This window comes from Barbatula barbatula (assembly GCF_947034865.1).
Source record: "Barbatula barbatula genome assembly, chromosome: 12".
In the NCBI taxonomy this organism is placed as follows: domain Eukaryota; kingdom Metazoa; phylum Chordata; class Actinopteri; order Cypriniformes; family Nemacheilidae; genus Barbatula; species Barbatula barbatula.
Window position 1 is genome coordinate 3,244,067 of NC_136775.1, and position 17,241 is coordinate 3,261,307.

General features: G+C 39.6%; 1 protein-coding gene across 1 annotated transcript; it reads right to left on the reverse strand.

Moving 5' to 3' along the window:
* Window positions 1-797: 797 nt before the first annotated feature.
* smg5 (SMG5 nonsense mediated mRNA decay factor) lies at window positions 798-14,473 on the reverse strand. The gene is made up of 22 exons (XM_079469298.1): window positions 13,870-14,473; window positions 12,630-12,728; window positions 12,410-12,533; window positions 12,160-12,316; window positions 11,948-12,037; window positions 11,754-11,843; window positions 11,516-11,594; window positions 9,582-9,707; window positions 9,154-9,222; window positions 8,865-9,076; window positions 8,607-8,744; window positions 7,549-8,388; window positions 7,295-7,464; window positions 7,111-7,186; window positions 6,115-6,290; window positions 5,338-5,496; window positions 4,510-4,569; window positions 4,233-4,392; window positions 3,259-3,349; window positions 2,518-2,592; window positions 2,252-2,390; window positions 798-2,159 (listed from the first exon to the last, which is right to left on the reverse strand). The coding sequence occupies exons 1-22, from the start codon at window positions 13,932-13,934 to the stop codon at window positions 2,076-2,078; spliced, it is 3,279 nt and encodes a 1,092-aa protein (XP_079325424.1). The 5' UTR covers window positions 13,935-14,473; the 3' UTR covers window positions 798-2,075.
* Window positions 14,474-17,241: the final 2,768 nt, after the last annotated feature.

Below are 17,241 nucleotides of genomic sequence, written 5' to 3' on the forward strand. Positions count from 1 at the left end.
GTATAAACAATTGTGCTAGAAATGATAACTGGATAGGATTGAGTGGGATGTACTAGGATGGAGGGGTAACAAATAAATATAATGATATTGCACATTTTTATTGCATAAGTGGGGAACATTTAACTGTTCATGGATAGATTGCCTGGGGGAAGAAACCGTTCTTGTGCCTGACTGTCCTGGTATTTGCGGCTCTGAAGCGCCGGCCAGATTGCAAAAGTTCAAAAATGGCCATCGAACATTATGACCATCGAGCCCATTAGAATTTCTGTAATGGTTTCTAATGTTTTATGTTACTGAACATTGAACTATGATGAGCCCAGCATTATGATTTAGTGGTGCCACCATCTCCTCCTCCACTCCACTGAAACCCCCAGGTCCATTTGAGCATTGGACATGACTGCAAATAAATCGTCCCTTAAAGTGGGGCAAAGCCCGGCCATTCAATGTCAGGGTAGCACTGGGGTCTCTGCCAGCGAACTGGCCATAAAGCCACAATGAGACCTCGGCAAACGGCCCAGCGTAGTTGAAGGCACGAGACGGAGGATAGTGGAATGGGGACACGGAGACATGCACGGTCCAAATAGATCATGATGGTTAGGCGCCTATAACCTGGTGGGCTTTTAAATACTGGTAACATAAACCTTAAGAGAAACATTTTTAAGTGCAAAGCAGTCTTTTGGATAATAATGCCTTACTCAAGTGTACGAGCTTAAGGCAAGTAGAAAGATGAGATAAAACAGAAATACAATCTAATCTTCAATGCACACTGAAAAAGAATTGCACAGAAAAACTAAATAGTTTATGTACAGATTAGTTTTTTATTTGTTCATGTTGTAAACTACAACTATCAAGTGAAAAAGAGATTAAGCTCATGCTTTTAGAATAATCTTTAACAAACAGACCATTGCAATACTGTTATTCTGTTAATGTCGTCACGACAGTAAAACATTAAGACAAATTTCCTAAATGAACACAGATGGCCTACTGTTCTGTATAATCTTCTCTCTATCAATCCCCCTGGCTGTGAAATGCAAAAAGACAAAAACCTTACAAAGAGAAATTGTAGATGAAATCTTTTTTTATTGTTTAATGCACTGCCTCACACATACATTTTATTCCTTTGCGTTGTGCAATATGGGACAATTACTATGCGAATGTGATGGTAAAGGTCTGGGTCTAGATCTGCTAAGCAGAAACACCTCCACGTCCGTCAGCGAAGCAGAGCGTGATGCAAGTGCCGTAATGCGAGAATGCTCGAACCCATGAAGAATCTCTACCCCGACCCTCATTACTGTGTTCTGCACAGCAAAGATACGACATACAAAAATAAAATCAAATAAAAGCCTGACTTATTCCATCCTGTTCATACACAGATAACACAATACATTAAACCACAAAGGTACACAGCAAAAAGAAGGGGAGGCCACGTAGGAAAGAAAAAAAATCATCAAAAAGAAACAAAATGTACACCAATAACTCTGAATTCCTTCTTGCCCCTGGGAGCAAAAGCCCCTTTGTACCAAGAGTAAATGCTAAACTGGATCACGGCTGATTTCTGGTGCGATCCTTGTTGAAGCCTTGTGGTTGGGTCACCTGCCGGTTAAACACAGACATCTATGCGGCAGTGCACGAACCCCATGACTGTAGCGTAAAGACTAAAATAAAAAGATCTATACATTTAGAATAATGGGTTTCTTGTGTATATGCACACAAATGTTCGTTTCTCTCTCGAAAACATATACACTCATTTCATAGGTATACATGTTTGGTTATAACACCCCAGGGGCATTTAAACATTTATTTCACCCCATTGCTTCTTTCAACCCTCCTGCGTTGGGTCGAGGACGCGCTGTTGTACGTTAAAGCCCCCTGTGTCTCTGTCTTCTCTTCTCCACACACTTTCTGCACCCTCCTTACTTCCGACTCTGCGTCTTCGAGTGGTTTGTCCTGGAGACGCAGATGCAGACAGAGCAGTAAAGTGGGAGAGAGAGAGAGAGAGAGAGAGAGAGAGAGAGGGGAATGAGTGTGTGATCAGCCGAACGCCGAGCCGACCCCTGCGTCCCATGCTGTGTCTCTCAACCCATTTCCTTCCACTGCTTATAGAACTCTGTGATGTTCTTCAGCTCCATGCCCGCGGCACCCACCGCCTGGACAGCCGCCTGCAACCGCAATTAAATATCAAACGGAAAGTTAGCATGAGATTCAGTGGCTTGACAGTAAAAGGAACTTAAAAGCAGAGAATAGAGTAGACCTTCATAGTATCTGATCTTTCAGTCATCTTCTCCACCGAGTTTCCCGTCAAAATGGTCACCATCCCCGCCGTGTCCTCGTCTCCGTTGTTCTGAGATCCTGTGAGCTGTCGACAGCTGTCCACCATCTTATACAGGTGCCTGTGAGAAAGATCAATCCAACACTGCATCATTTAAACACACATGCAGGTCCTGTAGCACTGAGATTCCGTCTGCAGACAATCCTACAGGGTTTAAACTGAAACAGGAGGTCATGTATATACGTTACCAGGCTTCTACATCCTGTCGCTTTAATTTATCCCTCTCAAAACTTCTTCCCGACTCTTTCTGACAGCGGATGTATCTGTGGCACAAGTGAAAAGCATTCACACAAAACATGTCAATTTTCGTGTTATGGGTAGATTTTAATACATTACATAAATTCTCTTCTGTGGCATTTTAATGGTAGCATGATAATATGAGAGAAAGCTGTTCTTAGAATGTAAAATGGTGTGACCTACTAAGCTTTCTAATGGGTAATTCGATTCAAATGTCAATCTTAGCCTTAAGTTTTTAAAGCCTATTTTGTGCTTCATAACTGTCCATATTCCTCATAAACAAGCACATGAAAATTTAAATACAGTAACTATTTTGTGTTACCCATGTTGTGGTATGTTAAAACACTGTGTCCCTCTTCACATCCATAACCTGTTGATTTCGACCTCTTTTAACACTTATATAGAAGTTTACAGACAGATATTTTTCTGATGTCTGGACTCCATCATCAGGGGTTTAGTAAAATATATACAGATATACTAGTAATAAATACATTATCTTTAAAATGTATATTTCGAGTGTTGACTAAAAATGTCACATCCATAATGCTGGAATTGCCTAATAGGGAACAACATATAACCATTATCAGCTACAAAATCATAGCAGCTGACGATGTAGATGGCGGTTCACTACACTCTTAAATCTACACTACTATTCCTGCAACTTAAAATCTGAAGCTGATGTCAAAATGTACCTGTTTCCCTTCCGAAACTCTGCCTCCAGGAAACGGATGCTATCTCTCGCTCCGGCATTCTCTTTCTTTAGTATGTCCAGACCGTCAATTACTGTAAGAGAGCAGAATTAATCTCTGTCATGCACTCAGCACAAACACTAATAATTTAGTTTATTAAAAAACTAAATTGAGGTGGGAGTAAAAAATCGTTTTTTAAAACGTTACTAAATATAATAACGTGACGTCTTTGGAACAAATAAGTAGAAAGTCAACTGCAAGAGCGGCGCAGCACCTGGACCTTTTACAGAATGCACACCTCACGTGAAAACACAGAGGAGCAGACAGGAGCAGTAGAGAAAGAGTGAAAACTAGAGGTGCACCAATTGAACAACCAAAGACCGTAATGTGCCGTTTTTTTGCTTGATCGCTGTGACCGGCAGTTCAGTCTCTCAACTTGCCGATTCCAAGCCGATCTTCTGTTGCCAGAAGCGCGGCCAATCGTCAGCACACGAAAAGCCGCAAGTAAACATGTAAACGTATGTGCACCCAGCCTGTCTGGATCCACCGTACCGCGAGTCTCTGCTGACTTACACACGTCTCTCATATCCGCTGACTGCATGCGCACGTACGCTCACACATCATGTACTCCACATGAATAAATCAACCTAAAGTATATATGTGATATACCTGTATATATGATTCAGTTCTTCACTAACAAAAAAAGAGTGGCAATATACATAAATCTTTAGAGTAGCCTACAATTCACTTTTTAACTTTTGAATGAAGTTGAAGTTGCAGCTAAAATGAACCAACCTACTTGTTGGATGGTCTTTCTGTGCTGTTTTACAGCATAACCTTTCCGGAAGCAAGTATATTTTGGTTAATTTGTAAGATTTATCCAGGCCTCAAATATTTTTCTATAATCCCTTAGGTTTTCTAAGACCACTGCACAACAGAATTGGAATAATCAGCTAACAGGAGGCGTGTGGGCTGACCTGTGCGAGGAATGATGATGATGAAGCAGCCGCTGGCAGCCAGCTGTCTGAGCAGACCCAGGTGCTGGCACAGAGCAGCGGTGTCTGGCACCAGGTATGGAGACATTGAGGACTGGGCTTTAGGCTGCTGCAGACTTCCTTCCAACTGAGAGACCTCCAACTGCGTGGAAGACGACCAGCAGACAGGGAAACAATTCATTACGGCTCCAATTAAGTGTCGGATTTATGAACACGAACAGCATTAAAGACAGTAAAAATAACCGGCAGCTGGTCTGACCTGCAGACGCAGCTGGGCCATGTCTCTCATGAGCCGGTTTCTACGGGCTTCCTCTTCTGCCTGCGGATCAAAAGAGTCGAGGTCAACAGAACTTCCACACAACACATCATTACATTACTCTTATTTCTTTTATAGTAATGCAATAATAGAAGCAACACACACATATCATACAAGTATATTGCATTAGTTCTACATCTAACACAATCTATATGTACCTGAATTAATGACACATATTTGTAAAAAGTGAACAACTGTGGATTTGGTTAACTATAGTGTCAGAGAGCTCATATGGTTATGATGATGGGGTTATAGTGGAGTCTTATGAGACGAGTCCATCTCTTGAATTCAGCCTTATTTCTATGAGCTTGTCATGAACTGAAAGACATTCTTTTTATTCGCAGCCCCTGAAGGTTTTAATGAAATTGTAGCAAAAAGAGCCACCTCTTCACGAGCACAGCAAGGTGGCACTTCAAGCATCATTTGTTCTACCCGTAAGGGCTGCGCGGTTGCTTGGCAACATACGGCTCTCAAGCAAGAACTCCAAAATGCGGTGAGGTTTTATGAAAACCCCCGTACTCTTTGCCGCAGACGTGTCTGTGTAGACCCTGTCATTTTGAGGCCCTTTTCATGGCTATTTTTGCATGCATTTAGCACCGTTACAACTGCTGAGAGCTCAAACCAAGAACCAAGGCATGTGACGATATTTCGACGTTTGATAGTCATTTCAAGACTTTGAGAGAAACTTTTCTAGTTTAACGTAAAGTTAGCATTACCCCACAATTATTTGTATGCATCTCTTAAATAAAAAATAAATATATGTGTGTTTACCATGCGGAACTGGGCCTTGGCCTGTTGAACAAGGTTCTCCTGCTCTGATTGGCTGATGCTGGTGAAGATGCCCGCCTCTGGATTGAAGTGCAACACGTTGCCTTGGAGATTAGTGAGGAAGTGTCCAAAGCTGCGAATACAGCACAAGCGCACCACACACTGGACAACAGCAGGAAGGAAAAAAGAAACATGAGATTCTTCAAAGAACATTGACTGAATGTTAACTATGTTTACACAATGCTGTTGCATGATGTATTTGGATTCCAATTAGCCAGGAGATAATACTTGTTTGTCCCTTAACGATTCATTACGTTACATTATAACACTTGAGAGACATACTTTACATCAGTAAGCCTCAAGAAGATGCCTTTTTATTTTATTTTGGCATACAATTATGGCTTTTTTATATCTGGTCTCAGTTTATATAGAGCTAGAATAAAAACAAAATCTCTTTATATCCTGACTTAATTAAAAATTATTTCTCAAGAATTATATATTTTTATATCACAGTCACATCACTGTTGGATTCTTAAGCAGATTTGAGTAGTTATGTAAAGGAGTCTGCATTTCAGTTCAATATAATGCCACATTTTCCCAAACTATCTTAACCTTCTAACTTGATAGTCGGCGAGCTGTTAGCACTATATTTTAAATATATGCAGATATAATAAGTGAATTTCAACAGATGCCTGACTGCTCAAACTGTGTGGATTGTTCATCCCAGTTATGGTGTCCAAGTGATCACAGTGTTCAGACCCAAAACTTGGATATAGTTACCTCTTCCAAAGGGCTAAGAGAAGGTCTCTGGCCTGTGAAATCCAGACGTCGATGGGCCGAGCTTAGCGCAGGAATATGGCGGAGTGCCAGATCCTCAGGCAACAGCAGAGTCTGGACCAATCCGGGCTGCTCAGACTTATTCAGGAGTTCGGTCACCTCCTTATTAAGACCCAGATCTGTAGGAGATCCAGAGAAATTAGCTTCCTTAAGAATGTGACTTTCACCAGAAACAGTTCACCCAGAAATTGAAAAGTCTGTCATTATTTACTCACCCTTGAGTTGTTACAAATCTGTATAAATTTCTATTTTGATAAACATAGATCTCTTGGCCACCATTGACTACCATAGTAGGAAAAATGTCTTCCTGTCAGGTTCACAACCGTCAAAATGATTGACAATTAGCATACAGTAAAGATTGGTGGTATGGTTCTGTTCTGGGCATAACTCAGCGATAACCCCCCCCCCCTTAGGGTAAACGAAACAGAACAAGCAGATGTCATTCTTTTTCAAAGACATTTATGTGTAACACATAACTTAAATGTAGTTGAGACTTATGAAAAGGAATAACAGAAGACGAGTCCCGATTCTAAATGTGAGGTGGAGCTGGGGAGGGAGGAGGCTGTGATTGCGTCATATTTCTATAGGTAGAGGAGTATCAGCTGATGCAAGCTTGACTCAAAAAACACCCCAGAACTAACACTTTCTGCTTGATTTATTCATGTCTTTGATCTGTTGAACACATATTTTGAAGAATGTAGGAGAGCAAACAGTTCTGGGGCATTTTTTACTACAATGTTTGCTACTATGGTAGTCAATGGTGCCCAAGAACAGTTTGGTTACAAGCATTCTTCCAAATATATTTCTCTGTGTTCATCAGAACAAAAAAACTGTATACAAATTTGGACCAATTCGAGAGTGAGTAAATAAAGACAGCATTTTTTGGGTGAACTGTTCCTTTAAAGAGAATAACTGGACATTTTGGAATATTTCTCTCACCTGCTTCCAAAACCTTGTTGCCGTCTGGTAGTAAGTTAAGCAGGACTGAGAGTCTGTTCCACAAGCTCTGAGAACTCTGTTTGGGAAGACCACAATTCAGTGTCCATATAATCATCTGGCTAGGGAGCAAAAATTATGCTTCTACTGTTTACTTCAGAAAGATTTAAAACGTAGATCGACGTACCTGTGCGCACATCACAATGATGTCAGTGTTTGTCTTCAGCCAATCCAAAAAAACCTTGACTATTTGGATGAGACCCTGATTGGTCAGAATCTCAAGCCGCTCAGAAAGGGTTTTCTCACTGTGAATCGATTGGTTGCTGTGTTCGCTGCCCTCGGAATCAGATTCAGCATCTGAGTATAGAAAACACAACTGATTTAGATAAAAGACCAATTACAATACCGTATGACACGTGTAATTAATCTTAAACAACATACTTGTATTATTGGTTCCATTAACAAGCTCTGGACTCGTACTGGAAGTGATTTCAGGAGGGGGTTTGGATTCTTGGGAAGGTTTGGGGTTGGAGTCTAGGGTGGGGTTAGTGGTAGCTGGGGGGTGAAGCAGCACATTGCTGAATGTGGGAGCAAGCCGGAAGCAGCGTTTGGACTGGAAAAGCTGAGAAGACATGGCCTGCAGGTTACTGCTGATGCTGGCATCATTAGACACTAGAGGGCCATTGGTTGCTGGCGGGGTTGAGTTCTCCTCTCTAGATGGTGGTGGCTGCTCATGTTCCTCTTGCTGATTTTGCGGCGCGTTTTCCGCATCTTCCATGTCTTCCAGGTCCGAGCGAGATTCCTGACTGTTCATGTCAGAATCCGTCTCGACGTCAAAGGCCGTGCCCCCTTCTTCCTCCTCCGAACCGCTTTCCCACCTGCCGTCCACCGCAGGCAGTTCCCTTCGTCCTTCCCTCCCTAAAGAGTTCAACTGGACCTTGGATGATCCCAGACTGTCGACTGGTACACCATCCTCCTCATCCTCCTCTTCATCACTCTCAAAGCCTTCGCTCAGGTCGCTCTCATCCTCTTTGTGAGCGCATCGGCGTCGTCGGAGCATGGAAAGACGCGAGAACTTCCTCTTCTGTTTTTGCTTCTCATCCGCTGACCTCTTGTTCTCCACTCCTTTCTTGACTTCCACCGCCCGTCCGTTCCCTGTAGGCTCGTCTTCATTTTCTTTCTCCTCATCTCCAAACTCTTCCTCATCCTCCAGGGAGCCGTTCTGCAGGGTTCTGTCTTCAGATGGAGTTGCGCTGCTTGGATCTCTGGCCTCAGGCTCGTCTAAGAACAAAGTCATGATGGTTATTTTTGAGCAGTCACGTGATTTAAGTGAGTTGTCTAGCGAACAGCATTTAAAGGCATCACAGGCTCGCTACTGACACAATGCTGCCCTTCCTTCTAAGAATGATAAAAATGTATTGATACAAATCTAAAGTGTCAAATGTCATCAGTACATTCCCAACAGAAAAGTGAGAAACAGAGGTGCATTTTTCTAGTACCGGTGTTATCCGTGGGCAGGGTTGGAACAACACTCTCGCCCTCCTCCAGTTCAGCTTGCAGTCGTATATTTACATGATTGACCAGATGTGAAAACAGAGCCAATGTGAAGGCGATGGAGGCACTGTACTGCTTCGATGCTGAAAAAACATAGCAAAAATCAGACAGAACACATAATCATGTCAATAAGACCTAGTGATTCAATTTGTCCATCACCAATGTGACAGGTCAGCCTGACATGAATTAGAATCCACATTTACCCCCTCTCTTCAAGCTGTGCACCACCATAAGGCAAGTTACCACCATCTTGAATATGAGGCTGTCGGGAAGCACAGAGCAGATTGAGTCGTGCTCCTCCTCCTCCTCGCTGGCCGAATGACTGCCATGAGCAGGAAGTGGCAGATAGAACAGCACCAGATTAAAGTCCTCCAGCACAGACTGGCACAGTGACGTCAGCTCCGTCTCCATCAGACTGAAAACACAAGAGGTTATCGTCATTTTATTCTCATGTCATATATTTTGCCTACAGAAGGTCTTGAAAGTAATCACCTGTTCTTGGGCTGCAGCAGACTTTGCAAATACATGAAGCTCACTAGCAGCCTCTTGATGTCTTTTGACCTAAAGTGAGAAAGATGTTACACCTATAGGTGCGTGACAGAAAACTTGTAGGGGAAAGATTTAGAAAATCTAGCTTGGAAAAAGAGTAGACCGTACACCTCAATGACCCAAAGCATTTTTAGCAAATACCACTAACAAAAAAACTGTATAAACTAACTGTGTAATAAATAAATTAACTGTCATCTTGTTGCCGAATAATTATAGTATAAAATGTTTCATTAAAGAACAGAGTGAAAACAGGAGTAGTACAGCAGAGAAAGGCCGCTAGACCCTGCTGTACCCAACAGTAAAATGTGAATCACTCAAGTTTGAAAAACATTTCTTTATTGTCTTCCGCATCTAAAAGTGAAGGAACGCACCTCTGGCGTGATGGTGACAGTTTCTTCATCTCTTGTTTCTTCACCTGATGGTACATCTTGGCTGCCTTGTCAAAAAGACGCTTTAAATTCCCATAGGCCCCATCAAATGGAGTCTCAGACTGAATACTGTTCAACAGGGAAAACCAGTCTGTCAGGATCATGCAGAGTTATCAAATTTTTCGAACATCAATCATACTTGTGTTTGTACGACAAATAATCATTCTTTTTTTATTTTCCCACAATGGTTATGTAACTACACCATCACTTCACATGAAAAACAACATGTAGATGAATTAAAGAATGTGGTTCTCCCATCTCACCCTGGCCATTTATGATCTTTTTTATTTAAAACTACTGTGTCATCACACAGAAAAATTCCAAAGGATCTTAAAGAAATTAGCAGAGGTGTAAGGAGTACCTGTAAACCATACTTGAGTAAAAGTACAGATAACTTGCAGTGAAAATGACCTTACAAGTTACAAATCATGAATTCCAAAACGAAGTTAAAGTCTTAGAGAATCTCATTTTAACAGTACTTGAATATTTTACTCATACCTAATGTAGGCTCAAAGCAGCACTAGTCCTCAACACTTAAGAGACATGTCAGTGAAAATCAAGAAACAGTAGATTCGTGAGGAGAGCAAATTAATCAAATTGAACACCTCAAAATAGCAAATCAAGGTCTTCACCATAGTCTACGTCTATTCCAAACACTCAGTTAAGATCAAGCGCTCATAAGGAAAACCAATATCCTCAAAAATCTCTCTTCAGTAAAACGGATAAATCAAATAATGTTAAGTAAAATTACAAAAGTCAAAGTCGTTTTGCACCGGACATGCTGGTTTTGGCTGAGGTGATGTTCTCTTCCCACTTAATAGCAACACCAGGGATGTCAACTACCTGATAATGCAACCGCACTGCATTTAAATTCCCCCTTAATCATTCATAAAAATTGATAAAACCAAAGAATATAGTTCTGATGAGTAGCAAAATATTGTTGAGCTACACAAAATAAAAAGTGGGTTTTAACGAAAATGGTTTAAACAATAAAAAATTCTATTTTCAAACATCAAGGCAATACTGAATATGTTTTAATGGATTGGAGATGTTGAAAATCCGCCTTGGAAGAGAATGGGTGTCTAAATTGTCTTAATCCACAGCAAATTGAATATTTTGAGTGGCCAAAGACTTTTCAAAGATCACAGATCGAGAATTGCAGAAATAAGTTGAATTTTAGTGTCAGACAAAAAATAAAGTAAAACTGCACCTTCATCACCACAAGTTATTTGTGACACTGTCCAAGAAACAAATATTGTGGTATCATGCAAAAATAATACCAAATGTATCTGCCATACTGGAAATTCAAACAGTAGTGGAGTCTATGGCCATATGAAATGAAGTTTTTTTTGGCTGCAATAATGTAAGATCGCACAGGGATTAAAAAATGTCCCATGCATCGCATCATGTATTATATCAAATACCAACACACATAAAAATCAAAACCTGACTTGCTCTTATAGAAATATTATAATGGGTTGTGTTTAGATCTGCCATCAGCACATTGGTTCAAAACAAACAACCAAATCAACATAAAATGTGTCACTGAGCTCTGTCTGAATCACATGCAAAACTGTATAGCACGTCTGTTACACTGACACATTTATAGACAGATGTGCTGGAACTGTACATACATGTCACACTATACAGCAATGCATATTAAACAATGTAGTCAAGTTGAGAGTAAAATTTGCTAATATCTTTAATACTCGGTACAACTACAAAGTAGCCAAAAAGATACTTAAGTACAGTAAGTAATTACATTTGCTCCATTACTTAACACCACTGGAAAGATGTCATGATTGACTAGTTGGTATTTGAATGCTGGAATCGGTTTACCACAACCAGCCTGATAACTAAATGCATTGTTTCCTTACCAGCGCAGATAGTAGTAAGTAGCTTCAACGTTATAAAATTTACTTCCAGCCAGCGTACCCAACTGATTAAATGGCATTCCTGTAAGAGACAAGCAAATCAAAGTACAAAAACATCACATTTAATTTCATATTTTCACATATTTCAAATTCACTGCTCGAAAGATATAATCATAAAAAGCACGCTGTTCAGTGCCAGGAAAATGTGTCTGGAGGATGTGAGAAGCGATGAATCTCTCACCAACATGAGGGGCTACAGAGAGGGCCTGGTGATAAAAGCGCTCGGCCAGCTGCTCCGCTTCCACTCCAGCCAGTTCGTTCTGGTACCGTGCTACAAACATTTACATACTGCATTTATTTCCAATAACGTGGACATAGTCACTGCACAGTTTAAGGATTTTCCAAACGTTTGAGTCAATTAAACATCACACTTACCAAGATCTCCCAAGTACACAAGGCACCTGTGACATGCCATCTGGGCCCACTCCATCTCTTTAGGGGTGGCTGAGACTGGTTTCTTACGCACTATAGTCACCAGAAAAAACAATAAGTCGTGAGTTATACCTGCCATTTCATTCTGATTCAATCCAACACAAAGCTCTTGAGTTATCTAACCCAGTAATAGAAATATGAAAAGCACATCTCACCGATAAGTGGGTCAGTGACGTGCGTCCAGTCGATGCAGTCCTGTAGCTCCAGCTGATAGTGTGACTGGATGTAGAGCAGCAGGTGTTGAAAGAAGCCCACCCCAGCAATCAGATGTGTCCTGTAGGCACACTCCAGAGTGCTGCGACTGTGAATATGCTGCAGAGACAGCGTGCGGAAGTGTTTTATCATGACGGGAAATGCACGAGCCCCCCTAAATCACGAGACGCGAACAGTTCGAGGAAACAGTACCTTCTTGTTGGTCTTAATGACCTGAATGACCTCATAGTAGACCTTCCTCCACAGCAGTTCTTCTGCCTTGCGCCCATAGTCCACAGGATGCAAGAACATCAGCTTCACGCAAAGTTCCCGTAATCTGTTGAAGGAATAAATAAATGTATACTTTTTAAAGTTTGAATTGAGAGATTCATAAAATTGCTTTGGGTGGCAGAGAGAGTAAAACTATGCTTACTTGTTCCTCAAGCTAATGTTCTCAGGTTTGAAGACCTCCCTATACGATGACTTACTGCCGATTATGACATCCAGCTTGTGCACTGTTTCCACCACAGCCCTTTACAAACAGAAAAATAAAGGATGAAAACGATGACAACATTTGGTTTTATCTGAACATTTGGTTTTATCTGACAAGCTTACGCTTGTATTTATTGATGTTTTCCTGACACATAAAAATGCATTACTAAAATTAAAACTTGTTAGTGGTGGGCTAGCATTAAAAACATAACCCTTAAAGGGATGGTTTACCCCAATTTTTTACCTTCGTCTTTATTTATTTACCCTCATGTGGTTTCAAAACCTCACTGGAAGTCAATAGGGTTGTTTGGTTACCAACTTTCTTCAAAATACCTTCTTTTGTGTTTTGCAGAAGAATGAACTATACCATTAAGACTTTTCAACAGCAGAATAAAACTTCAATCTTAATCTTGCCTAACAAAAATGTAAACATGGTTTTATTAGTGTAGTATCTTATATTTAGTGTAGTACCCATGTTTTTTGTATAATCAATTTGACTAATACCATGGTAAATGTGACACAGACATGTCTTAAAAGATTCATCCAGGTTTATTATAGTTACAGTTTTCTGGCAGATTTATTACCATACGCATAAAACCAATCTTCCTATAAAAATAAAGGTAAAACAATGGTTGCTGTAGTAAACCCATGGTAAATTGGTAGTTAGCATGGTATTGAGAGTTTATGTATAGTAAAATCATGATTCAATTTCTTCAGATTTGGAAATTATGCAAAAACATAACCCTTCAAGTTCAACTTGAATGTTTTCACTTCTATACAAGACTTAATGATTCTCTTAAGGTGGTTAAGATGTAAACAACACAGACATTTGATTTAGAGATTAAAGATGATTGTCAGCTGTTCTGATCCTACATATTTATTTCCATTTGTACACGCACTGATCTCTATGTTAGTTCTGACACTATATTCATAAGAAACCGCATCCTGACCAATAATTCGTCTGGTAAATTGTAGGGATAATGGCAATAACCAAGTGCACACATGTAAAATACTATATTTCCAGTTTAGACCGTTTATTTCGTGGCGATGATAGTGACACAGTTAACATTACAATTAAAGTCTAATCTATCAGATTTCGTACAGATATAAGTAAAAGATGTAAATGAATGTAAAATATACAGGTGTTTCCTGTTAGTTCGGCCTGTCTTCGTCGTTCTTACCTGTACAGACGTTTTATATGAAGCACCTTGGCCTCAGGTTCGCTGTCCTGACCCGGTCCGCTCATTCTAGAAGTGAAAAAGCGGCTGTACTGGTCTGGTTTAGTCTATTTTGTTCTGGTTCGTTCTGCTCCAGTTTAGCGCGCGGCTAACGTTAGCAGGATAGCTAACTCGCCTCTTTCCCTCAGATTAAACACTAACGCTGTCGTCGCTGTCCTCCCTCGCCACCGGCCTCGATACCCATCCGCCGATGTATGTGCTGGTGTCGGTTCTGGTCAGCTGTCACATTTCGAGGAGGTAGTGTTTGTGTTGTTGTCGATCATCGTTGCGAAAGTCGCTCCGCGAGCGGCCATTTTTCCCCCTCCCACTGCGCACGGTTCAGCGACAGACGCAAAAATCGCGAGAAGTGACGGATTGCGTCTTTTTCGTCAAAGCAAGCGTAGCAGGTCAGTTCCGGTTGTTGCTAGAAGGGATACAGCAATGGCCGGAAGTGGTGCGAATCTCGCCATATAATTACAATACATTTCCTAAATTTAACCTTCGAATAATACAAAAATATTTGTTGCCAAAATTATGCGGTGTTGAAGTGCGCATGCCCAGTGGCGGTAGCTGTATCCCTTCTAGTCAAAACCGTCCAGCGGCTGTTGCTTTTATCGCGAGATTTGGGAGGTCATGGTCTGGGTCGAGGCGTCCCGGCTGCAGGCAAGCTGAAAGGCCTCTGGCATGATCTGAAAGCAGACTCTGGCTGAAAGTACACGACCGTTCATTACAATATAAAAGCATTGCAACATCGACGCTGACCATAGAATATAGCATCTTACTCTAGTAAAATTATACTAAATTTTATAGGATCAATTAAAAATATATATATTTTAAACTATATTTATTTTGTTTTTTTACAGTTACCATGCTTATTTTTGCAGTGTTCTGTAAAACACATTTGTTCCATAATTGATGCAGTTTTCATTTAATTGCATCCTCTTGATACTTGACCAACCAATAAAAGAATTTCACATTGTAATTATTGTACACAATATTCTGTCATTATGTTCTCACCATAAGTTTTTCTAAATTTGTATAAACATATTTGTTCTGATGAACACAGATATTTGAAAGAATGCTTGTAACCAAACACTTCTTGGCCACCATTGACTACCATAGTAGAAAAAATTATTTGTACTTTTCTATGTTCTGTTGAACACAAAAAAGATATTTGGAAGGAAGCTATCATTTCTTGGGCACTTTTGAAATTTTCCCACTATGTTAGTCAATGGTGGCCAAGAACTGTTTGGTTACAAGCATTATTCCAAATATCTGTCTCTGTTCTCATCAGAACAAAGACATGTATACAGATTTGGAACAACTGGAGAGGGAGTAAATGATGACAGAATATTAATTTTGGGATAAACTGTCCATTTAATAGAAGTGTCTGACACAGTATAAATAACCAAATAGGACTTTGCATTGAATCCAACTCGCTATTCAATATATTATTTATGTGCTCTGAAGTAAAAAATGTATGGACTCAGAAAAAACAAAGTGATTTTTAAATTTTTAGTAAAAAAATATCTTTTAACATGAATAACAAAACCATGGTTTTAGGCCATGTCCACATTGATCTGAATAAATCGAAAACTTTTATTTTTTAATTTTAAAATCTATGGAAAGTGTTTCTATTAACTTTTTGATTTTGAAGTTAAATGTGACCCAGACATGTTTTATAAAATTCATCCATGAAATAATATGAAGTAAATTGAAACTTTGATAGACAGATTAAATGAATTTACAATAAGGTACATGAATTCAATAGGAATTTAATCCTTTCTTTATTCATCTGTTTAATTTATTTTATTTCTATAATTAGCCCACCCGAAAAATATAAATTCAGATTTATTCAAAAAGAAATGAAAGTCTTCAACAGCATTGAATAAACTAAAGGATGAAATGATAACAGCAGTCATTATATCATTATTACAATAATAATAATAATCATAATTCAATAACCAGAATATCAACATTCATAACAAATCCTAAAACATTGGCAATACACTCTGACATACCACTCTTTCTATTAATATACATGTATATATATATATATATATACAAAAAAAGAAATAAATTCCCAAGTGTCTGCCCTTTTCAAAAACTGAAAATTTAGGGGGCGGGGCTTATGGCTTGTCAAGAAAGATGAATGTAATTGGCTTATGGCTGACAAAGATCAACTGAAGTGTATTAAAAAGAGGCACATCATGGGAACTCCATTCATTTACTGGGGACAAAAAAGCAATTACTTGCGTGGAAGAGTTGCTTGTCAAGTAATGAGGGAATAAAGCATCAGCTCATATAAAATGTCAGTGGAGTAAAATGGGAACATTCGGAGAAAAAGTAAATTTCTTACAAGATCGACTTTCTACACCGATCCAAATATTTCATCGGACACACAGCACTGTGAAAATTAAAAGCAAAGGGAAATGCAAGCGGCAGAGTAGCAGGTGATTCATGTCTGACCATTTTTATATATGCATACATACAGTAGGTATTTATTTGATAGATTTATGTACAACCATTGCTTGGTCACCCAGAACTTGTTACAAAACACCTCGATCAATGTGAAAATGAGTGCAAGCTATAGACTGGCAACATCTGTGGCCGACGCATGGCGATGCATCATAGCTTTCAGACAAACAGCCTGAGCGAAAAAGTGCTTCCAAAGACTCTTGCCGCTGTAAATATTATACGTCCAGAAAGTTCTCTTACGTTTGTTTGACCTCTACACATATTGAGGAAAAAGTAAATTGGTGAAACCAATTTAAAGAACATATTGTATATACAAATACATTATATATATATATAACCATACATCCATTATATACATAGACTGTACACACACCGTTTATAAACACAGTCACCCACAACAATATTCAACCTGCTCAAAGATTAGATTTTTGTCTAGTTGTGAAAAACGGAAGAAGACAAATGTTTGCGTTGCCCGGCAAGGGCATCCAAACCAGGAAATAAAGTTACATTTAAAACAGAAACTTGGCTTTGTGATTGCCAAGTTTCTTAATATGAGGAATCAAACAGTGTCTGATCTTCCATAAATCAAGAACCCCACAGCAGTCGTCGAAAAAGAAATAAATAGAGTCGTCGAGTATCCGAGTATATTAAAATGTGGACAGTCGGGGAGAGGGAGCAGGTAAAAGTTTCCCAAAATTTTTGTCAATTCTTTGCAAAGAGATTGTCACAAACTCATCCATGAAAAAAGATTGGTTTCAGTCTTTCCAGTGCGTTTCTCACATTACCAGCATGTAAATATATGATCTCATCTGGGTCAGGTCCAGTCCAGAAGTAAAAAAACTGCAATATTACATACAG

What these genes read in the sequence shown, in the direction of transcription:
- smg5 (XM_079469298.1), bottom strand. Translation starts at nt 13,934, where the DNA reads ATGAGCGGACCGGGTCAGGACAGCGAACCTGAGGCCAAGGTGCTTCAT. An exon ending in TCATTAAGACCAACAAGAAG is followed by an intron (nt 12,317 to 12,409) that starts GTACTGTTTCCT and finishes CTGTCTCTGCAG; the next exon opens with CATATTCACAGTCGCAGCAC. An exon ending in AAAGATCAGATACTATGAAG is followed by an intron (nt 2,160 to 2,251) that starts GTCTACTCTATT and finishes TTGCGGTTGCAG; the next exon opens with GCGGCTGTCCAGGCGGTGGG.